The sequence below is a fragment of the Bubalus bubalis genome, chromosome 11 (assembly GCF_019923935.1).
Source record: "Bubalus bubalis isolate 160015118507 breed Murrah chromosome 11, NDDB_SH_1, whole genome shotgun sequence".
NCBI classification, from domain to species: domain Eukaryota; kingdom Metazoa; phylum Chordata; class Mammalia; order Artiodactyla; family Bovidae; genus Bubalus; species Bubalus bubalis.
Genome location: NC_059167.1, coordinates 51,117,076 through 51,142,603, shown reverse-complemented (window position 1 = coordinate 51,142,603; position 25,528 = coordinate 51,117,076). Strand labels below are relative to the sequence as shown.

Here is a 25,528-nt window from a genome sequence, read left to right as displayed (position 1 = left end):
GTCTTGATTCACTGTCCTGGTTGTGTAGCGTACCAGCTATCAAGATGGCTAGGGGGTGGGGTGCACATTTTGCTGGCATATTTACTTTTAAAGCATTTGCTTTGCTTTGCAGGGTCAGTGAACATAGCAGTCCTAACTTAGACATGAAATAAGGCGCCCACTAGATGCATAAAGTCACTACTGGGTGCTTTTACATCTTGATTGATTCTATGGATTGTGATCTCATTTCTATGAGGCTTCCCTCCCTCATAGTCCTCATATTATGAGTCCTCTGCATCACAAGGCTGATAAATAAGGAGGAGCCAGCTTCTGCTCTCATCCCACATTCTCCTTTCTTGTCAAGTAATGAGAACATGTTGCAACAAACTTTGTCACTAAAAACTAAGCAGCTACACTTCTGGAAAGTAAAAAATGAAAATACTTCCCTTTCAAAAGTAATGAAAATAGCAAGTTTTCTGGGACAAAATTAAAACTCAGGGATCACAGAGTTTATTTTTTGAAAGAATCAAATGTGGTTTTATGAGTCTGCAGCCCTTAGATCAGTGACTCAGAACAGACTTTTCTCCCCAGGTCCTTTGGAACTCTGGAATTTCCCAAGTTAGTCTGGCCCTTCATATTCACTGCTGATAAGGGGAAGACTGCAGGGAAGTCCTTCTTCAGCTGATACTGACTCAGAGTCTAAGGATTTGAAGAGATTCAGCCTCATTTGGAGAAAGCATAGGGTTTTCCCCTGACCTGCCTCTTGAGATATCTGTATGCAGGTCAGGAAGCAACAGTTAAAACTGGACATGGAACAACAGAATGGTTCCAAATAGGGAAAGGAGTACATCAAGGCTGTATATTGTGTCACCCTTCTTATTTAACTTATATGCCGAGTACATCATGAGAAACGTTGGGCTGGATGAAGCACAAACTGTAATCAAGATTGCCAGGGGAAATAATAATAATCTCAGATATGCAGATGATACCACCCTTATGGCAGAAAGCAAAGAACTAAAGAGCCTCTTCATGAAAGTCAAAGAGGAGAATGAAAAAGTTGGCTTCAAACTCAACATTCAGAAAACTAAGATTACGGTATCTGGTCCCATCATTCATGGCAAATAGATGGGGAAACAATGGAAACAGTGACAGACTTTATTTTGGGGGGCTTCAAAATCACTGCAGATGGTGACTGCAGCCATGAAATTAAAAGATGCTTACTCCTTGGAAGAAAAGCTTTGACCAGCCTAGACAGCATATTAAAAAGCAGAGACATTACTTTGTCAACAAAGGTCCATCTATTCAAAGCTATGGTTTTTCCAGTGGTCATGTATGGATGTGAGAGTTGGACTATAAAGAAAGCTGAGCGTCGAAGAATTGATGCTTTTGAACTGTGGTGTTGGAGAAGACTTTTGAGAGTCCCTTGGACTGCAAGGAGATCCAATCAGTCCATCCTAAAGGAAATCAGTCCTGAATATTCATTGGAAGGACTGATGCTGAAGCTGAAACTCCAATACTTTGGCCACATAATGTGAAGAACTGACTTATTTGAAAAGACCCTGATTCTGGGCAAGATTGAAGACAGGAGGAAAAGGGGACAACAGAGAAGGAGGTGGTTGGATGGCATCACCGACTCAATGGACATGAATTTGAGTAAACTCTGGGAGTTGTTGATAGACAGGGAGACCTGGTGTGCTGCAGTCCATGGGGTTGCAAAGAGTCTGACATGACTGAGCGACTGAACTGAACTGAACTGATAGGGTTTCCTAGTCACTCACGGTCACATATTCCAGGTGGGAGAAAGGGAGCGGAGAGCTCTTCACCACTGCACCCACACTCATCAGTCTTCTCCTTTTCAGTTTTCCACCTTATGGTAATCATTTCTGGTTGGTGATATACCTGGGCAACCTAGCAGAAGCAAATGCACACCTGTCCTGGAAAAGCAACGCCATAATTTGGGCCCTAAAGATTTCCCACACTGAAGAATAAACCTTCCTAAAGAGCTTACAATACAAATTCACAAAACACTAAAGGAAATGATCCTTTGTGAATGAAGCAGTGGATAAAATAAGCAGGAGGATTACCAACTTCAAAACTTGAGATCATGGGAATAAAATACCATAAAATACTGTAAATATGTTAGACTTCAGTTAAACAGATTAAAAAAATAAACACATAAGGAGAGAAAATAAAAGCAATTAAGTACAAGAACCAAATAGAATTTCTAGAAATGAAAACATATTAAGGAAACTGAAGACTTAATAAACATATTAAACAGAAGCCTAGATATAACTGAATAGGGAATTAGTGAATCAGCAGATTTGAGAGCACTACACAAAATTCATCATGGAGAGGTTTAGATGGATTTGTCAAAGTGGTTGGGAGAGGTAATGAAAAAAGTGAGTTCATCAAGCATATATACAAGTATAATAGGAATTCTGAAAGAAAATAAAAGAGTCTGGAAGAGAGAAAAGGTGAAAAAGCTGAGAATTTTCCAGAATTGGTGAAAATTGCAAATCTTAAAATTGAACAATGAATCCCGGGCACTACAAAAAAAAATAAATTCATTCCTAGTCATATTATAGTAAAGTTTCAGGAGAAAAGGGGAAATTTGTAATAGTAGTCAGAGAAATGCAGATTATTAAGGACAAAAATTAGACCAATAATAGACCTGTCAATAGCAATAATAAAGATACTGAGATGATACCTGCAAATTGCTAAAGAAAACCAATCATCAACCTAAAACTTATCAGCGAATTTATCATTGAAGCTTGAGAGTGAAATAAAGACATAGTCAGACAAACAAAGACTACCTTCCTGAAAAATTTCCTTAAGAAAGCTTTTTTTTTTTACTGCACAAAGAAGCCAGCATCTGAAAGAAAATAAAGGGTGAATGCAGTAATGATTAACAAATAAACTGGTAATTGATAGTAAATTCAAATAAGTATTCACTATTCAAAACACAAATATTAAGCACAATGAGTATAATATTAGATAATAATGCCATAAGATGGAGTAGTTGATTACAATTAGGCTTTTATAACATTTTTGTGTTGTTCAGAAGGAAAGAGATGTTAATTCATTTTAAAGTTTGTTAGTGCAATAATACATTTTTTTAAATGTAAGGATAAGTACTTAAAGAATAGAAAGAGTAAGCAGAGGAGAAAAGCAGGAAATAAAGCTGATGGGAGAATCAACTCAATGGGAGGATGTAAGAAATGTCAAAGCAGAAGCTAAGTGGAAAACATAGAAACCACATTAAAAATTAAAGAACAAAATGCATATATGTGTATAATTGAGTCATTTTGCTGTATAGCAGAGATTAGCGCATTATAAATCAAAATATTTCATTAAAAAATAAATGAAGATTAAAGGGCATCACAGGTACAGCAGAGATTTTTAAAAGCTGGAAGCCAATACTATGAAAAATGATTTCAAAATTACTACTTTCACTATATTAATTTTGAAAATATTAAAAACATTTTAAAAACTACATTTGCAAACAGAAATGAAGCACAGTTCTCTGGAAAAAAATAAATTGCCAAAATAGAATTAATAACAGAAAATCTAAATGCAACACAGCTTTAGAGAAATCAACTTTCAAACATTTCTCTTTCTTTTTCATTTCACATGCTAAATAATCTTTAATGAACTGATAATCCTCATTTTATACAAAGGGTTCCATAAAACAAAAAGTGGGGAAAAAAATTCCAATATATTTCATGAAGTTAATATGCTGCTGGTAATAAAAGTAGACAGGACAATATAATAATTGAAATTATAGTCCAGATCCTTAATAAAACACTGCAAACTAAATGCTGTGATTAGGTGAGAATTAATCTCAGGAATTTAAGGATGATTTAACACTAAAAATATTTATCAATGTAATTTTCTTTATCAACAGATAAGAACAGAAACCCATATGGTTATCTCAATAGATGTAGAAATGTATTTTTTTTTAATTCAACAATTGTTCCTAATCAGAGTTTTAGTAAATGAGAGATAGGAATTTCCTTTCTCACATCAAGAATGTCTACCCAAAACCAACAGAAACTACTGTTTAATGGTAAAATATAAGAAGCAGATTTTTAAAAGTTGAGGATAGAACAAGAATGACACAATTATAACTTCTAGTAACATTGAACAAGAGGTTCTGATTATAATAAGAAGAAATTAAATATTCAAGGACTAAAAAGAAAGAAAATTAAAAACTCCCATATTTTCAGAGAAAAAGGTATTATCTATGTCAGTACAGTCCAATAGAACATTTTTCAATGAGTGAAAAGTTCTATTATTGTATCTCTGCTGTCCGATATGGTAGTCAATAGTCATATATGGTTCTTGAGCACATAAAATAGAACTAGAAAGGGTGGAAACTAAATTTCTTATTTTATTTAAGATTAATTTTAATTTAAGTAGCCACATATGGGTAGTGGCACTCAAATTTGACAGCCTTGAACTATATGGAATATCTAAGACAATCTTAGACTTATTTGAATTAATAAGAGAATGACCAAGTTTGCTGAATGCAAAATCAATATATAACACTCAGTATTGTTTCTAAACACTAGTAATAACCAATAAGAAAATATCATTTAAAAGGTACTATTCACAGTAGTGATCATAACCAGAAGATAGCTAGAACTATATCAAACAAAAATAAATGAATGACTAATACCAAGTAAATTATAAAACTTTGGAAAGAAATATGAAAGCAGACTTATGAATGAATAATTATTTATGGGTGAGCAGATTCACTATTTCAAAATGTCAATTCTGTCCTGAATACTGTAAATTCCGTGCAATTCCAGTCAAAATCTCTACAGGATATGTATGGAACTTGATAAACAGATCCTAAAATTCATGTGGAAGACTAAAAGGCTAAAAATAGCTAAGACAGTATTAAAAAAATAACAAGGAAGAAAAACACCAGATAACAAAAATTATTTAGAAAGCAATTATAAGAAAAATATGTGGCAGTGGTATGGGTTTGGACAGAGAGATCAATGGAACTACATAAAGTCTAGATATACACCACATTTATATGGGAACTGGTATATAATACAGATGGCATTACAACCAGTAGAGATAAGACAGACCAGTCAAAATGGTGCTGGAACAACTTGCGATCCTTCCAAATAAAGAGACACCTACTCTACATTCTACCCCAAAATAAATTCTACACAGGGAACTATACTCAGTATTTTATAAAAATCTATAATGGAAAAGAACCTGAAAAATATATATACATATATATGTATATGTATATAACTGAATCACTGTGCTGAAACTAGCACAACATTGTAAATCAACTATACTTCAATACATTTTTTTAAAATTCTAATAATTTAAGCATCTAAATGTGAAAAGCAAAATATTAAGCTGTAATTAAAACACAAAATATTTTTCATGTCTGGTTTTAATTATCAGTATCCTATAACCAATAAGAAAAAGTAGAAAAACAAAACAAAGAAAAAATATGCAGAGGATCTGAAGAAGCAATTTCCAGAGGTGAAAAATCTCAAAGTTCAGTAAACATGAGAAGATCAACTGCACTAGAAATTCATTAAAATTTCTAGTGAACTTTCATTTCCTGTATACCAAATGGACAAAAATAGAAAGTTGAAGCATATCAAGAGTTGACGAGTATATGGAAATGGGAATTCTTTTTTTTTTTAATTTTATTTTATTTTTAAACTTTACAAAATTGTATTAGTTATGCCAAATATCATAATGAGTCCGCCACAGGTATATTACTGCCTATAGTATAAATTTGAAACCACTTTGGAGAGCAATGTTAAAATACACATAAAAGTGAAGATCGACACACCCTAGGCCAAAAAACCCACTTCTGAAAAGAGGAACTCATGTACCCGGAGGCCTGAACAGGATGTCTTTAACAGCAGAGTTGGTAACAGTGACGCGCTGCAAACGTTAACAGTCCATGACGCGAATGGATGTACACACTCGCTGTCCCGCACAACAGTTAAAATGAATCACCCACGTCAACATGGCCCCAAATAGATAAATCTCAAAAAATGTCTTCGAGGGAAAAAAAATCTCAAATGGTAGAAGGTATAAAAACTATGAAGCCACACATATAAGTTTATGAAACATCCAAAATAGTAACATAGATTGTCATGAGAGGCGATGCTGCTGCTGCTGCTAAGTCGCTTCAGTCGTGTCCGACTCTGTGCGACCCCATAGACAGCAGCCCATCAGGCGCCACCGTCCCTGGGATTCTCCAGGCAAGAACACTGGAGAGGTTTGCCATTTCCTTCTCCAATGCATGAAAGTGAAAAGTGAAAGTGAAGTCGCTCAGTCGTGTCCGACACTTAGCGACCCCATGGACTGCAGCCTACCAGGCTTCTCCGTACATGGGATTTTCCAGGCAAGAGTACGTAAAGTGCAAAAGCATGTGCAAGAATGAAGAGAACCCAGAGAAGTCTGATTCTAAATCCAGTTCCATCACACATTTGCCTGTAAGCAAGGTGTTCCATATACTAAGCCTTCATTTCCCCACCTGTAAAATAAGAACAGTTTCCTTATCTCACTAGATTTTTCCAGGATTAGAGTGAGTGTTAATGCCCTTCAGCATCCTTTGACTTCATTACATAACTGTATCTGGAGTGAGAGAATCTTCCACCTCAGGCCCCTCTGCATCCCTGTTGAAGGCACAGGGCAAGAACCCACATAAGAGCTCATGGTTGGCTCTTCCACACTTCAGATTTAGAACCCTGGGCTTTCTTAAAGTGACAGAGCACCCACATGCAGAAGTACAGATCCAGGAAAGGCAAAGTACTAGACATACACTGTAAATAAATAAAAGAAGCAGATAGCATTGGCGATGGATCTTCTTTCCCATGTTCTGCTATGGTAGAAAGAGCATTTGATAGAATTCTGTGAGCGAGCCTATGGGTCTCTGTTTCCTCACTGGAAAGACACAGGGATCAGACAACAGAGACAACTTCATCCCAGTGCAAGTGCCTATGGATGAGGATCCTTCCACGGCTCTGGGAAACAAGCCATCCAAGATCAACAGAGGCTCCCGGCCTATTATTGGCCAGCACATTGACAACTCTAGCTCTGTGGGATCCACAGTCCTGGAGGTTGTAGGCCTGGAGTAGGGCGCAGCTTTGCAAAGCTACAAGCTTGAACCAAGCAGAGAGAAGACAGGACAGAGGCATTTCCAGCTAGAGAGGAAGACAGAAGATTTATAAAGTCTCTTAAGGGCCCCTTCCTCTTAGTTCCTTTGTTCTAAGCCACAGATTGATCTCACAGAGGAGGATCTAGAAAATAGAAATATTAGGGGAAGAACAGAGTGCCATGCATGGCCAACATGTTTATTAGAGCCATGAAGAGATGGTTGAACCACCTTAGAGTTTTGATGTTACAGGGGGTTTGAACGTGTTTGTAGGTGGTCATGCCTGGGTGCTCAGTTGCTAAGTCATATCTGACTCTTTGTGACTTTATGGACTGTAGCCCACCAGGCTCCTCTGTCCATCGCATTCTCCAGGCAAGAATACCGGGGTGGATTGCCATTTAAGAAGTCTAAAAACTTCATGCTAATAGATCCTCTATGAAATGTTCATGTCATGGTCATGTCTGTCCTATATAATAATCTTTTGACACAATACTGTCTAATGTATTTTAGGCTATAAAATTAACAAAGTTCTCTTGGACTTTCACATGAAAGGTGTTAATTCTCATTGAATACTGGTATTGGGTTGGCCAAAAATTTCATTTAAGTTTTTGTGAGATGTAATAGAAAAACCCAGACGAAATTTTTGGCCAACCAAATAGATTAGGAATGACTGAAGTCAAGATATTAAGCCTAGCTCTTATGTTCATGGGCTGGGTGACCTTGGGTGAACCTCTTGATTGTGTTACATCTGTTTTCCCATCTGGCAAAATGGAGTTCATCATGTTTCTCTTTCCCTCCCTCCTTCCCTCCCTCTCCCCCTCCTCTCCATGGAGAGTTATAAAAAATAAGCAATAGCCCAGATGAAAAAACACTCCATGCCTCTTAGAGGAAAAGCAGAGTGGAAACCCAAGGCACAGTATGTGTATAAGACAGGACAACTGGGCTCCATGCTGATTTCTAGGACCTATAATTGCATCAGCCTGTGCCTTAGCTTCCCACCAACAAGAAGGGCAAAGGACATCCAGCCTTACTCTTACCTCATAGTTGTCCTACCAGTCTCTAGGAACTCCAGATAATGTAGTAGGCCAGGGTTGCCCTAAATTACACCCTGCAAAGTGGCCTTAGTTTAAGAACTGGCTAATTTTAAGAACTTTCCTATTTAACACTGAATGCTAACCCTATATTCTTTAGTTTCAACAGCTTCCTAATATGGACCAGACCTATTCCAAGATCTGAGCACACTTTGTAATAATCATTTGAGAGCCCTATAATTTCTGTAACCAGCCTCTGCCCTTTCTATTTCCCTTCAGGGCACAGATCAAAGGTATTACTTTTAGCAAAAGTACTTGCATTATTTCATTCCTAGATAGGCCAAAAGGTAGATGTCTAATGTACAGGCTTGACAGGGTGAGGGAAAAAATGTAAGGTCTTTTCTAATATACAAGTAGATGCCATCCACTCCTAAGTCCAGCCCTGGAAGGATGTCCTTCCACCATACAGGGAGATATGGCTGCTGGCTGGGTTGTTCATCTTAGCATCTTCCATAGGATGGGCTCTGTATCAAAGAATCCTGGAATGTTTGGAGAGAGAGGATGGTATACAGAATAGTGACGAGTGAACATAGATCTTGTGAGAAATGATGAGAGATCTTGGGAAGTTCAGCCTCCTAAAGGAATTATTAATTCAACACACATTGATGGGTTTCTTTTATGTATGGGCAGAGTTCTGTAGTCAATTCTAGGGAAAGGTATGGGCACGATGCCCAGGAGGGGACAAAGCAGCTATTTTTAAATACTACAAAGACTCTCAAGTAAAAGAGCAGAAGGATCAAGGGGAAAGGGAGCTAACATGTAATGAGCTTCCTGCGTCAGGAATTTTACATGTAGTGTATATTTAATGTGCAACCTGAAACCCACAGGTCATGGGCCCACATGCAGGGGGCTGAGAAGATTGTTCTCTGCCTTCACCTTTACACCAGTCCACCTGAATTGAGTAGTTTTTTCTTCTTGGTGGCCCAACTAACGATCTGGTCTCATCATGTGCTCATTAATTAAACACATATGCACACAGTGTTAACTCAAGGCTCCAGTCTATGGAAATATTTAAAGCAGAGTCTGATTTACTATCTATCAAGGACACTACCAAAGGAATTCCAGCAATGGGTGGAAGTATGTGGAAAGCGTAGGGGCTATAATTAGAAAGAACCCCAGTTCACTGCAAAACCCACTGGTTTGGGGCAGTTACTTCATCTCTTTGAGTCCTCATTTCTCCAACTGCTTATGAATGATAAATGTAGGTAAAGAAGCTAACAAACAGTAGATAATTATTACTTACTCCCCATATTTGCAGCTCAGTGCTTCTAAACCTCTTCTCTGTGATAGGAAAGATGCATTGCAACCTGTCTTCCTCACACCAGTAAAGGCAGAAAGACCTGCCTATCCCAGTGTCTGGACTTCCCTGGTGACTCAGCAGTAAAGAATCCTCCTGTAATGTAGACGATGCGGGTTTGATCCCTGGGTTGGGAAGATCCCCTGGAGAAGGAAATGGCAACCTACTCCAGTATTCTTTCTGGGAAAATCCCATGGACAGAGGAGCTTGGTGGGCTACAGTCCATGGGATCACAAGAGTCGGACACTACTTAGCGACTAAACCACCACCAGCATCCATCCCAATGTCTAAAAGGCCAAATTAGAGCTAATTTTTTAGCTTATGACTTAATTATTTTAATATACAGAGAATTTTTCATGGAACTTCTCTTCCCGTAATGCTACCAGTAGTCCTTATCAGTCATTTATACCACAGTGTGAATGAGCTTGAGATGCTTCCCTTAAGAGCACTTTTCAAGATTGGGGTGAAAATGGCATGAGACTCCCAGTGTCTGGGTGAAAATTATCTTTACAAATAAAGTGAGTCCTACATATACACTCTGCATTTTTTAGTGCTCCCTTTGCTCCATGCCTTATCAACATGCAAACTTTTTACTAGAGAAAGTAAGGCAAAATGCACATTTTCTAATAAAGCAGAAATAATTGCTTTGGGTAACCTTTGAGCAAGACCATGTAGATTTATTAAAAACCAAAATTTTAATTTACATGTATATTGAAAAAACACATTTTTGCAGAATTTTCTTGTTTATACATCCCCACAAGCCTCAACAAAATTGAATATTATAATCAGAAAAATTTCATCAGGGTTCATTTTAGAACAGTATAAATAGAAATCAAACATTTCAGGGGATGATTGACTTTAGCCGGAAGATACAAAATTTAATTTTTAAGCATACAGTGTCAAGATATTATTTCTGTAGCTCCCACCTTGAATTGTAGGGGAAGACACATTACTATTTACATGAGCAGAATAGTGAATGGCTAAAAGCCACTTTCATTTACTCAATTAGTCAGGATGAGATTATGAAATAGATTCTTATGGAGAAATAAGGAGGGTTTTGACTTTTTTTGGTTACAAAATACACAGATGTTTAGCTCACTTCCTCCTCTATTTTATTTGCAGAGCACTTAGAATTGTAACTGAATTTACTTCACTTCTCTATATCACAGATCACCCTGAGGATGAAGTTAGGCTGGGATAACCACCACTCTTCCCTTTGGGACCAAATTGTCAAGGAACATAACCACAGGGTTTCTGACTCCCTGAGGGCAATTTTTCAGTAAAGAGTGACTAGAATCAGAAGAATCTTGGACTTTTATTTTCTCTCTCTTTTCCTTCCAACGCCCTTCTCCCCAACACTGCCCCCATCTAACTAAGTCACGTAGATGAGAGGGGAGGATGGTCAAGAGAGAGTGTAAGAAATTGTCCTAATACCTTGAAGATACTTGAATGAATCATGTACAAAGAGGTTTTCAGAAACCAGAAAACATATCGCTCTGTCTCATTTTACACTAGTTCAATTTTTTTAGTCCGTATTCATTTCTTAGTCTTGGATTAGTCTCCTGAAATATTATGTATTTACACAAATCAAAGAACTTTAAAAAATGAGGTATAATTAGCATATAGCAATATGGTAGTTCAGGTACAATATACTAATTCAATATTTGTTTATATAGTAAAATGAGCATCACAATAAATCTAACTAATGTCTATCTGCATACATAGTTATACATTTTTTCTTGTGATGAGAACTTTTAAGATATAATCTTAGCAATTTTCATGTATGTAATATAATACTATTAACTGTAGTCACCATGATGCATATCACCCAAGAACTTTTAATGTACAAAGTTTATGGATAATCCTCTATAATCTTAAAAATTAAATTATTCGTAAATGGAGTAGGGAATCTTTGAGCAGATTTTTGTTGTTTTAAAGCAAGTTAAAATCAGTAGCAGCTACTCATGAAAATAATCACACATTTAACTTTTTCTCACTAATGGTTTGAGGCCAGCTAAAAATTCAGGATACAGAGAATGATGGAACATGCAACAGGATGAAAACCTAGAGCCCATGCCACTTAAGTAAACTTTCCAGACTTTTATTAATAGCTGTGCAGATCTTCAGGCAAAATCCTCAAAATGTTCTTAGAATACATCCTTCCTTTATATCTGACAATTTTTAATAACTGTCTAATTGAAACTCTTTAGAGATTAGTTTGAGTTAAATAGAGGTGGAGAATGATATAAAACTACAGCTGGACCATTGCACAGTACACTATTTCTACCTAATAAATTAGTGCATATTTTAATTTAGTAAAAATCAAGTGATCTGACAACACAATCTTTGCCAGCACTTGTGACAACAAGCTGTCTCTTGGCATCCATATTTATTGATTATTGATAAATCAGCTTAACATTTTTGGGGAAATAGGCAGGGTATAAATCAGTTAAGCAAAGGGAAAATTTTTCTAACAGCTAACTTTAGTCACAAAGTCATTTTAGAGCCTGAGTAAATCTGTAAAATGAAGAAAGTACTTCATGCCCCTCTTCCTCTCTCATCCACTTTCGTGGCTAAATGGAGTGAGTAAGCAGAAACCTAAAATGTTGGCCACTGAGTAGCCAAACAGCCTGGAAGTAACTTGCTGATTGCTGAAAGAAGTGAGTCTAATGATGAACTCAAAACAAAGATAATTTTTATCATCAGCTAGGATACAAGTGAGGCATCCTTGGTTCAAAATTCAGGAAATCAGAAAATACTCACAATCATTATAAATGTACCCAAGAACTCGGAGAGTGTTTCCTTGGCTAAAGTGTTCTTCAAGACCAATCTCTGCTTCAAGCTTTTTTTCTTTCGTTCCATCTCAGGCTGCATCTTGGGGCTTCTTCAAAGACCACTCGTTTCACCAACACCTGCTTCTGCTGATCCCTACTTCACTGGCACATAAAAGTTTTTAACAACTGCTCACAGGTTCCTGGTGATGTCTGATTCGGTTATCCAGTCCCAGTTAGAACCCGTGGTTTACTCCTCTGGTGGTGAAGTTGTCATTCCGTGGTTGCTGCTGTTTATTTGAAATGGTGAGGTAGAACCTGAAATCCTGAAAACAACCCTTTTTGTGCTTGATGGATTAATCATTACCTTTCTTTTCATGGTACTTTTTTTCTCTCTTTTTTTTTTTTTTTTTCAAGAGATGAGAAAAGAGATGTATTGGTTGCGTCGTTGCCAAACCACAGTGATGGGCTGCAGTCCAGGAGAGATTTACATGTTGCACAATTGCAAGCTTCTGGCTTTTTTTTTTTTTTTTTTTTCTATTTAGAAATGGTTGGTTGAAGTGTAGCTTGGAATTGTCAAATCAGGCACATATACATCCAGTGTAAACATTCTTCTCTGAAGGCACTTTCATGCACATTATAGAACATGAATAAATATAGATGTGTCGTTCTGCAAAATTAATTACTCTTTTTTTCTTCCAATAACATTTCAGTGATTTAATTACAGCTCCCTGATGATGTTGAGACCACTGCATTTGTTCTAAAGAAGAAATTACCATGTGTGTGCTCAGTGTCTCAGTCACTCTTTGTGACCCCATGGACTATAACCCACCAGGCTCCTCTGTCCATGGGATTATCCCAGGAAGAACACCAGAGCGGGTTGCCATTTCCTTCTCCAGGGGCTCTTCTTAACCCAGGGATCCAACCTGCATCTCCTACATTAGCAGGCAGATTCTTTACCACTGAGCCACCTGGGAAGACCCGAAGAAATTAACATACAGAGAGACAATTGCAAGTTTCACATGGCAAGTCTGTAGAACAGAATGGGATCTCCTGTTTGGATCCTATAGCTGGGATTCATCTACCCAAGATAGCTTGGAATCAAGAATCAGGATGATGGAGAAACGAACTTCTTAAGACTCATTCTAGTTTGAAAACCAAGTTGCTCTCTTTCATTTACCATGAAATACGTAGGCAAAATCTATAGTAAGTAAACAACAATAGCTTGAAAGTCTATACTGCTTAGAGATCACAGAGGCAGAAAGAGCTCAACCTGAGTATATGTCACCCCAATTAACAAGAGAGGGAGTAAAGATACCTAAACAAGGCTCCTGGGTTATATTTTTTAAGTTTGATGAATAACATCCCTGCAGACAGCAGACTGTGTTCAAGACTAGCTTCTCATCACATCAAACATTCAAGTCTTGTTTTTCAAAACTAGTTTGGAGAAGTAGAATCCAGTGGTTGTTTCTGAATCCCAAAACAGTCCCATGGAATTAGTACCCATGCTGTGTGCATCTTCCCAACTCTCCCACAGAAAAGCCAGCTCTGTTTCAGGCCCTCCCCTGTCTTTGCAGGAGGCCCACAATTATTCCCAGTTAAGGAGGCAGACTGGAAGAGAAGGAAGGGCCTGAAGAAAGGAGCTGCAGATATTTCAAGGACAGAAGACATACCTAGTGTATAATTGAAATCAAAGAGTTTAGGTCTAAAGAGATTATAACTTGCCTGATAATATGCCATTGCCAAAACAGTAATGAAGTATTTGACTAACTCCTGGTTAAGTTATGGATACTATTGTCTAGAAGAGTTATTTATGACCGCACTAAGTACCCAAGTACCAGTGGATGGACCAGAAAAACAGGACTTTATTGTTGTGTTTACAACTGATACCACACAAGGGTGTTCTCTGCTGTCCACTCCCTCACCTAACAAACATTTATGGCACACTTATTGTGCGCTGTGCCAAGCACTGTACTTAACACAAGCATGTGGGGTTCTTGCCCCTTACAGAGCTCAAAAATTAGGGTTAGGGTTAGGGTTAGGGTTATTTTTTAAACATTTTAATTAGAGTATAGTTGATTTACAATTTTGTACCCAGCTCTTCTATTTCCCCCCCTTCCTTCTCTGTCCCTCCCTAACCTCAGCATTGTCTTCTCTGCTTTTTACTGAAGAAGAGAAACCATCTTTTCCACCAGCATGGGATTCAACAAGTTTGTTGTTCTTAAGGAGAACCATCTCTTACTCCGACCTGACTTCCCCAACCTCTTCTACTTTGGCCAACTTAATCCCCACTCTAGTTCAGAAGCCCCTTTGATGGCCACTGTTGGGGTTGTGTCACTATCTCCTCTCTCAAAATCTTTCATACCAGACTACATCCCACTGACTAAAACTTCCAGTTCCCACCTTTCGCCCACTTTCTTCCATCAGTCTGCTTCACATCCTCTTCGTAGATTATAGTCTGTCAACTCCTCCCTCTCCACCCAGCTCTTACCTCACTATCACCAGGTCAACAATGCACTTACCAGTGTCTCTGGTTCCACTGACCCCTTGACTTTCTTCCACACCCACATTGCCAAAGCCCAACTCTTAAGTAAATTCAACCATTGATGTCTCTCAAATTCTATCCTCCCACAATGCTGAATAATGCTGAAAAATTATATAAAGGTACTAATTGACCCTAAAGATAGCTGTAATCTATCAGCAATGGCCCCATATCTTTAGTTAACCTTTTATTTCAAAAGTTCCAGACTTTAGGATGCTTTCATATCACCCAACTTCAGAAACTATGATTTGGTAGATCTGGGATGGAGCCCAGGAATCTTGCATGTATTCCTGGTAGTTCAGATCCCACGCACTATTTCATTCTGCTGCTGCTGCTGCTAAGCTGCTTCAGTCGTGTCCGACTCTGTGTGACCCCATAGACGGCAGCCCACCAGGCTCCCCCGCCCCTGGGATTCTCCAGGCAAGAACACTGGAGTGGGTTGCCATTTCCTTCTCCAATGCATGACAGTGAAAAGTGAAAGTGAAGTCACTCAGTCGTGCCGACTCTTAGCGACCCCATGGACTGCAGCCTACCAGGCTCCTCCGTCCATGGGATTTTCCAGCCAAGAGATTTCATTCTCTGCAGCAGCAATATATCTCTTCCATGCTCCTCCAGTTTCCTGTTCCAATCCTCCTACTCAGCTGATGATCTTTTATCCCAATCCACTGAGAAAACAAACAGGTTCATTAGCTACAATACTTTTGTACCTCTTCTCTTCAAAAAGTTGCCCTAATTTTATTTATAATGTCCTCCTTCCCTTTCCTTTCTTTCTAAAGTTAGCTCTGATGCGGCTGTACTGTTCCAGCCCCTCTGAGACCTTCCAATTAACATTTTCCTCACTCTCTCAATCTCTTTCCCCCACTGGCTTCTTTCCTGGGTCTTAAAAAGAGGTTCAGGTCTTAATTCTCCTGCAAAATGTTCCTTCAGAAGTGTTTCACCTTAAATTTCAGTCTTAATCCATTTGGGCTACTATAACAAGATCCCATAGACAGGGTGTTTTAAGCAGCAGTCATTTATTTCTCACAGTTCTGGAGGCTAGAAGTCTGGGATTAGGATGCCAGTAAGGCTGGGAGAGGGTGAGGGTTTCTTTCCTGGTGTAGACAGCTTCCTTCTTGTTGCGTTCTCACATGGCTGAAAGAGAGCTCTAGTCTTGATCCTCTTTTAAAGCTACCAATCCCACCATGGAGACTCCACTCCCTTAACTTCATTCAAAACCAATTTCCTCTCAAAGTTCCCCCAATCAAAACACCACATTTGGGAATTAGGGCCTCAACCTAGGAATTTGGGGATAACACAAACATTCAATTTATGGCAACCATTTCATCTGTCTCCTCTGCCTTTTTTCATTTCTAGTGGGAAAAAATAAGCACTTTACCTTGAGCAAAATAAATCATACTAAATTGAAAAAAATTCAGAAATATTTAAATTAAAATAAAAATCTCTCATAATCCCAGCTCTTGTAGTTTATCGCTATTAACAGGTTGAAATATACCCCCCTAGACTTTTTCAGTAGATCTACATAAATATTTCTCCCTTTTTCCCTAAAAGTGGGATTATATTATATGTACTAGATTAATGTGTTTTAAATTTTTCTGTCATTTTCTATGCCAGTGTATAACTCATCTTTTTAATGACTGTATAATATTCAATTATGTAAATGCCATAATTTAAACAACTTCCTTTCAATAGACAATTAGTTGTTGCCACCTCCTCCCAAACACATTAAATGAATATCTATCCTTTTATATATATATATATATATATATATATATATATACTTATCTGTCTGTCTCTTAGAAAAACTGTCTAGAAGTTGAATTACTAGTCAAAGAATATGCATATATAAAGTTTTATAAAAGTACCTGCTTCTGCAGGATTCACCTGGTGGTCCAGTGGTTAAGACTCTGCACTTGCTGTGCAGGGGCATGGGTTCAGTCTCTGGTCAGGTAGGATCCTACATGCCTCACAGTGAAGCTAAGGGGGAAAATGTATCTATTTCTCTCATTCTCTTTAATATTGGTTAATGTAAATTCTTTCTAATTCTCCCACTATAGCAGTTAAAAAATAAAATTGTTTTCATATGCATTTATTTGGTTAACTGTGAGGTTGGATAGAACTAACACTCAAAAAGTACTAGAACTAACACCCCAAAAAGATGTCCTTTTCATTATAGGGGACTGGAATGCAAAAGTACGAAGTCAAGAAACACCTGGAATAACAGGCAGATTTGGCCTTGGAGTACAGAATGAAGCAGGGCAAAGGCTAATAGAGTTTTCCGAGAGAATGCACTGGTCATAGCAAACACCCTCTTCCAACAACACAAGAGAAGACTCTACACAGGGACATCACCAGATGGTCAACCAAAATTAGATTGATTATATTCTTTGCAGCCAAAGATGGAAAAGCTCTATACAGTCAGCAAAAACAAGACTGGGAGTTGACTGTGGCTCAGATCATGAACACCTTATTGCCAAATTCAGACTTAAAGTGAAGAAAGTAGGGAAAACCACTAGACCATTCAGGTAGGACCAAATCAAATCCCTTATGATTATACAGTGGAAGTGAGAAATAGATTCAAGGGATTAGATCTGATAGAAAGAGTGCCTGAAGAACTATGGACAGAGGTTCGTGAGACATTGTACAGGAGGCAGGAATCAAGACCATCCCCAAGAAAAAGAAATGAAAAAAGCAAAATGGCTGACTGAGGAGGCCTTACAAATAGCTGTGAAAAGAAAAGAAGCAAAAAGCAAAGGAGAAAAGGAAAGATATAAGCATCTGAATGCAGAGTTCCAAAGAATAGCAAGGAGAGATAGATAAGAAAGCCTTCTTCAGTGATAAATGCAAAAAAATAGAGGGAAACACAGAATGGGAAAGACTACCTTCAAGAAAATTAGAGATACCAAGGGAAGATTTCATGCAAAGATGGGCACAATAAAGGACAGAAATGGTATGGACCTAACAGAAGCATAAGATATTAAGAAGAGGTGGCAAGAATACACAGAAGAACTATACAAAAACCATCTTCATGACCCAGATAATCACGATGGTATGATCACTCACCTAGAGCCAGACATCCTGGAATGCGAAGCCTAGTGGGCCTTAGGAAGCATAACTACGAACACAGCTAGTAGAGGTGATGGACTTCCAGTTGAGCTATTTCAAGTTCTGAAAGATGATGCTGTGAAAGTGCTGCACTCAACATGCCAGCAAATTTGGAAAACTCAGCAGTGGCCACAGGACTGGAAAAGGTCAGTTTTCATTCCAACACAAAAGAAAGGCAATGTCAAAGAATGCTCAGACTATGGCCAATTGTACTCATCTCTCATGCTAGTAAAGTAATTCTCAAAATTCTCCAAGCCAGGCTTCAGCAATATGTGAACTGTGAACTTCCAGATGTTCAAGCTAGATTTAGAAAAAGCAGAGGAACCAGAGATCCAATTGCCAACATCCGTTAGATCATTGAAAAAGCAAGAGAGCTCCAGAAAAACATGTACTTCTGCTTTATTGACTATGCCAAAGCCTTTGACTGTGGATCACAACAAACTGTGGAAAATTCTGAAAGAGATGGGAATACCAGACCACCTGACCTGTCTTTAAGAAACCTGTATGCAGGTCAGGAAACAACAGTTAGAACTGGACATGGAAGAACAGACTGTTTCCAAATCAGGAAAGGAGTATGTCAAGGCTGTATAATGTCACCCTGCTTATTTAACTTATATGCAGAGTACATCTTGAGAAATGCTGGGCTGGATGAAGCACAAGCTGGAATCGATATTGCCAGGAGAAATATCAATAACCTCAGATATGCAGATGACATCACCCTTATGGCAGAAGGTGAAGAACTAAAGAGCCTCTTTATGAAAGTGAAAGAGGAAAGTGAAAAAGTTAGCTTAAAACTCAACATTCAGAAAACTAAGATCATGACATCTGGTCTCATCACTTCATGGCAAATAGATGAGGAAACAGTGGAAACAATGGCAGACTTTATTTTCTTGGGCTCCCAAATCACTGCAGATAGTGACTGCAGCCATGAAATTAAAAGACGCTCCTTGGAAGAAAAGCTATGACCAACCTAGACAGCATATTAAAAAGCAGAGACATTACTTTACCAACAAAGGTCTGTCTATTCGAGGCTATGGTTTTTCCAGTAGTCATGTATGGATGTAAGAGTTGGGCTATAAAGAAAGCTGAGCACCAAAGAATTGATGCTTTTGAACTGTGGTGTTGGAGAGGACTATTAAGAGTCCCTTGGACTGCAAGGAGATCCAATTAGTCCATCCTAAAGGAAATCAGTCCTGAATGGTCATTGGAATGACTGATGCTGAAGCTGAAACTCCAATACTTTGGCCACCTGATGCGAAGAACTGACTCATTTGAAAAGACCCTGATGCTGGGAAAGATTGAAGGTGGGAGGAGAAGGGGAAGAAAGAGGATGAGATGGTTGGATGTCATCACTAACTCAATGGGCATGAGTTTGAGTAAACTCTGATAGTTGGTGATGGACAGGGAGGCCTGGTGTGCTACAGTCCATGGGGTCGCAAAGAGTCAGACACGACTGAGTGACTGAACTGACTGATTGAGGTTGAGTATCTTTCATGTGCTAATTATTTGTGTCCTTTTATATGTTTCAAATTTATGTCCTCTACCCCCTTTCATCAGTTTCATTTTTAATAACTTTTGTCACTCTTTACAATATAAAAATATAAATCTTTAATCTATTATATATGGCAAATAATTTTCTGTTTAATCCTTTATGTTTTATTTATAATGATGATGTGTGGCTGCCATATAGAAATTTATAAAATTTGTAAACCTAAGTCTATAAATATTTTTCTGTATGGTTACTAAATTTGATATTTATGGTAAAAGATCTGGCTAAAATTTATTTAATTTATTTAAATTTATTTAATTTGGCTAAAATTATGCCCAATTACAAACATATTAAGCTTTGTTTTATATTTTATTCCATGATTTTACTTTACACACTTAATTTTTAATTTTTTTAGGATATATTATGATATATAGTGTAAGGCAGAACTCTAACATTATTCCAAAATATTTTGGCAAGTTTTTCAACACTATTTGGTTTGGAATTCCATCTTTCCTGTATAAAAAAAATCCTGGAAGTAAAATAGTGATTTTAGTTACTGTAGTCTTGCAAGACATTTTGATGTCTTTCTGGTAGAATAATCCCTCCTTATTACTATTTTCAAATATTTATTAGGTAAGTGAACTTTAAAATCATTTAAAAAGTTTCATATCCTCCCAACTCTAATTAATGAAAGAGCATTAACTTTATGGATAAAGTTATAATATTGAATATTCCCTTCAGAAATATGATTCTTATCTCTCCATTTATTCAAGTCTTTTTTATGTCCTTAAGTAAGTTTACATTATTTTCTCCACTGGGTCTTGCAAATTCTTAAATTCTTATTTCTAGGCATTTGATATTTAGTTGTCTCTATTTGGGGAATTAGAATGAGATCTTCTTTATAAATCTGATCATTACAAGCAAATTTCTGCATGTATGTCTTTAATATTCACATCCTAATGAGCTTTATTACAGTTTTAAATAGTTATCTAGTTGACATTGTAGTGAACAGCATTAGTGTCCTACTTGGCATCTTTTAAGCCCTCTTTCAAATAGTACTAGATTTTTATTTGGATATCCACTGCTTTTTCTGAGCAACTATAGGCTTTAGGTAGAACACTGATTAAGGGTAAACACTAGTCTAAGGTTTAAGGGTAAAAATAGACTAGTTTAACCTATGAGAATAATTTTCCCACCCTTGAAACCATGCCTGGTTCAGAAATAATAATGTGGTTTAACTGGGGCCAGTGAAATTTGAGAAGAAACTTTCTGAGGCTTTGGAAAGAAATTCCTCAACTCTCTGAAAGCTGTAAGAAACCAGTTCTCTGTCATTCCCTGGACATGAACAAGGAAGCTTGTAGCTCCAACTATTGTAGACACCCATCCCATAACTTTGAGGGGAGCTAGCCTTCCAATTTGACTGAGTGACTTCCCTTTCACTTTTCACTTTCATCCACTGGAGAAGGAAATGGCAACCCACTCCAGTGTTCTTGCCTGGAGAATCCCAGGGACGGGGGAGCCTGGTGGGCTGCCGTCTATGGGGTTGCACAGAGTCGGACACGATTGAAGCGACTTAGCAGCAGCAGCAGCCTTCCAATTAAGCTGACACAGGGACCAGAATGCAGCTGAGTCCTTAGTGATATCACTGAATTACTGGATCAACCAACACTGAGGCCCATGCCATTTCTGGACTTGTAGTTATGTAAACCAATAATATTTAATATTTTCAAAACCAGTTTGAGATTTCTGTTCATTTCAATATTAAAAAACCTAAATTTTTTCATTATCTTAAATTTTTAAGATAGAATATAATGAACTATAAATGATCATCCTTTGCTCTCTCTTTTTTCTTTTTAATCTTTATATTTATTTTTCTTGCCTTAGTATATGGGTAGAAATCATTACAAAAATATTGAATCATAATTATAAAAACAAGCATCCTTGTTCTGTTCGTTAATTTACAGACAATGCCTTTAGTGAACTGTTAAGTTTCATGTTTCTTGTTTAATCATGAGGAGATTTTTTTTAAAAAATGTAAGCAATGTGATTTTAAAAACAGGAATGAATGTTGGAATCTATTAAAATGTCTGTTGAATATTTACTGAGGCTATTACATTTCAAAAAATTCTTCTATTTCTTATGTTATTACTTAATTATACTATATTTTAAATGTTCTTATATTCCTGAAAAGATCCCTATTTAGTCATGATACACATACACAAATACTGCTACGTTTAATTTTTGAATATATAGTTTTTTATTTTCTTTTGGCTTGGAAATTATAAGTAGGTGATTTGTGTTTTATTTGTCCAGTTTGATATCAGACATACTATTTATGAGCAAAAAAGCTGGAAAGTTTTCCATATTTCTGTATCCTATAGAACAATTTAAATAACCTAAGAATGATTTGTTCCTTAAAAATAATGGGTTCTGTTTATACACAAATGTTGACTAATCTGGGCTTCCCAGCTGGTGCTGGTGGTAAAGAACCTGCCTGCCAATGCAGGAGACATAAGAGACACTGGTTTGATTCCTGGGTTGGGAAGATCCTCTGGAAGAGGGTGTGGCAACCCATTCTAGTCTTCTTGCCTGGAGAATCCCATGGACAGAGGAGCCTGGAGGGCTACAGTCCATAGGGTTGAAAAGAGACACAACTGAAGTAACTTACCATGCATACACGCAACCATGGGCCAATCTCCTCTTTGATTAGCAGATCTTTGAGAAGATTTTGCTGCTGCTGCTGCTGCTAAGTCACTTCAGTTGTGTCCAACTCTGTGCGACCCCATAGAGGGCAGCCCACTAGGCTCCTCTGTCCCTGGGATTCTCCAGGCAAGAATACTGGAGTGGGTTGCCATTTCCTTCTCCAATGCATGAAAGTGAAAGTGAAGTCGCTCAGTCGTGCCTGACTCTTAGCAACCCCATGGACTGGAACCTACCAGGCTCCTCCATCCATGGGATTTTCCAGGCAAGAGTACTGGAGTAGGGTGCCATTCCTTCTCTGGTTAGTTGCTCAGTCATGTCCAACTCTTTCTGATCCTATGGACTGTAGTCCCCCAGGCTCCTTTGTCCATGGAATTTTCCAGGCAAGAATACTGGAGTGGATTGCCTGCCATTCTAGTACCTACTAAATAGTTACTGTTATTTATGTGTCTTCAGTGATTTTTCGGCTTCCCTTGTAGTTCAGATGGTAAAGAATCTGCCAGCAGTGCAGAAGACCTGGGTTTGATCCCTGTGTTGAGAAGATCCCCTGGAGAAGAGAATGGCAATCCACTCCAGTATTCTTGCCTAGAGAATTCCATGGACAGACCATGGGGTCGTAAACAGTTGAACACGACTGAGTAACTAACACACATAAGTGATTTTTGGTCAATTACTCTTTTCTAAAAATTATTTTATTTGCTATAGATTTTTAAAATTAGTAATCCTGATGTACCAAACAATTTTAAAGCATCCTTTTTCATTTCAAAACTTATTTACTTATGTTTTCCTCTCTTTTTGCCTTGATCCCTACCAGACAGATATCTCTTTCATAGGTATTTCTGAAGAACAATGTACTGATCTTATTTGTAAGTTTATATTTCTCCTGATTTAGTTTAATTTCTTTCATTGTTATTATGTCTTTAAGTTTACTGATTAATTCATTTATATTCTTTCTTGTAGAAGTAATTAAGGTTATGAATTTTCCTCTGAGAACTGCTTGTGTTCAACTATTGTTAATTCTTAGAAAAATCTGTTATTTCTGTTTGATTTCCCTTTTACCAAATAGATATTTGTTGGTGTGATTTTTTTTAACGTACTATCCAAGGAAGTTTTATTATTGGTATCTAACTTGATTGTAGAATATTCAGAGAATGTCTCATAAGGTTTCAAATTTGTGGGCTATATTGTAAAAGTTCTTGTGGCCTAATATATAATCTTAGTTTTCTAATACTCTTCCATGTTCGGTTCTTACTGTTGCTTCTTGACCTGCATACAGCTTTCTCAGGAGACAAGTAAGGTGGTCTGATACTCCCATTTCTTTAAGAATTTTCCACAGTTTGTTGTAATCCACACAGTTAAATACTGTAGCTTAGTCAGTAAAGCAGAGGTAGATGTTTTTCTGGAATTCCCTTGCTTTCTCTATGATCCAATGGATGTAGGCAATTTGATCTCTGGTTCCTCTACCTTTTCTAAATCCAACTTGTATATCTGGAAGTTCTCAGTTCACATCCTGCTGAAGCCTAATTTGAGAGATTTTGAGCATAATCTTGCTAGCATGTGAAATTATATGATAATTTGAACATTCTTTGGCATTACACTCCTTCAGGATTGGAATGAAAACTGATCTCTTCTAGTCCTGTGGCCACTGCTGAGTTTTCCAAGTTTACTGACTGACATATTGAATGCAGTGCTTTAACATCATCATGTTCTGGGATTTGAAATAGCTCAGCTGGAATTCTGTCACTTCCACTAGTTTTGTTCATAGTAATGCTTCTTAAAGCCCACCTGAGCTCACACTCCAGGATGTCTGGCTCTAGGTGAGTGACCACACCATCGTGGTTATCTGGGCCATTAAGATCTTTTTTGTACAGTTCTTCTGTGTATTCTTGCCACCCCTTCTTAATCTCTCCTGCTTCTGTTAGGTCCTTACGTTTCTGTCCTTTATGTTACACAAAGTTATATATTCATATAATCAAGATGAATGATTGTTATATTATTATATTTATTATTTTTGTTTTTTATTATTGCATAACAAATTACCACAAACCTAGCATCTTAACACAACACAGATTTGTTATCTGACAGAATTTTGTGGGCCAAGGTGGCGTGGATGTTTCCTCGGCTCAAATCTCACAAGGCTGAAATCAAGCTGTTGGCCAGCCATTAGCCAGTGTCCTTATCTGAAGGCTCATCTAGAAATTTCTTCATTTGGGAATGGCCTAGACCACATTTTAAGGGTTCCCCTAATTAAATCCATCTCAACCAGGATAACCTCTCTTTTGTTTAACTCAAAGTCAATTGATTAGTGTTGCCAACTGATATAAATTATAGTTGCGAAACCCTTCAGCCATGTAACCACACAATCACAAGAATGATGTCCCATTGTATTCAAGCCTGGCCCATGCACAAGGGAAGTGCACGATAGTGTATACACCAATGGTGGGAAACAGGGACCAACTTAGAATTTTGTCTAACACATTTAACCTATCAAATCCTGAAAAAAGTATGTTCATATCTTTCATCCTGATAATAATTTTAGGAAATTCCTGTGTTATTGGAAGATTTTCTTTAATATATATCTGTACTAGGCAAAGAATAGCAAGGAGAGATTAGAAAGTCTTCCTCAGTGATCAATGCAAAGAAAGAGAGGAAGACAACAGAATGGGAAAGACTAGACATCTTGTCAAGAAATTTAGAGATACCAAGGGAACATTTCATGCACAATAAAGCACAGAAATGGTGTGGACCTAACAGAAGCAGAAGGTATTAAGAAGAGGTGGCAAGAATACGCAGAAGAACTGTACAATAAAGATCCTAATGGCCCAGATAACCACAATGGTGTGATCGCTCACCTAGAGCCAGACATCCTGGAATGTGAAGTCAAGTGGGCCTTAGGAAGCATCACTATTAACAAAGCTAGTGGAGGTGATAGAATTTCAGAGCTATTTCAAGTCCTAAAAGATGATGCTATGAAAGTGCTGCACTCAATATGCCAGCAAATTTAAAAAACTCAGCAGTGGCCACAGGACTGGAAAAGGTCAGTTGTTATTCCAACCCCCAAAAAAGGCAATGCCAAAGAATGCTCAAACTACTGCACAATTGAACTCATCTCACGTTCTAGCAAAGTAATGCTCAAAATTCTTCAAGCCAGGCTTCAACAGTATGTGAACTGTGAAATTTCTGATGTTCAAGCTAGATTTAGAAAAGGCAGAGGTACCAGAGATCAAACTGCCAACATCTACTGGATCACTGAAAAAGCAAGAGAGCTCCAGAAAAACATCTACTTTTGCTTTATTGACTACTCCAGAATCTTTGACTGTGTGGATCACAGCAAACTGTGGAAAATTCTTCAAGAGATGGGAATACCAGACCATCTGACCTGCCTCCTGAGAAATCTGTATGCAGGTCAGGAA

General features: G+C 37.7%; 1 protein-coding gene across 2 annotated transcripts in view; it reads right to left on the bottom strand.

The window, feature by feature from the left end:
* AQP9 (aquaporin 9) overlaps positions 1-12,654 on the bottom strand; it is a 48,734-nt gene extending 36,080 nt beyond the window's left edge. The window contains exon 1 of one of the 2 annotated variants that reach the window (XM_045162081.1): positions 12,275-12,654. In XM_045162081.1, coding sequence (XP_045018016.1) covers positions 12,275-12,385 — 111 coding nt within the window. In that variant the 5' untranslated portion in view covers positions 12,386-12,654. The remainder of the gene's footprint in view (positions 1-12,274) is intronic. The other variant, XM_045162080.1, reaches the window with a different exon arrangement.
* Between the last annotated feature and the right edge of the window lie 12,874 nt (positions 12,655-25,528).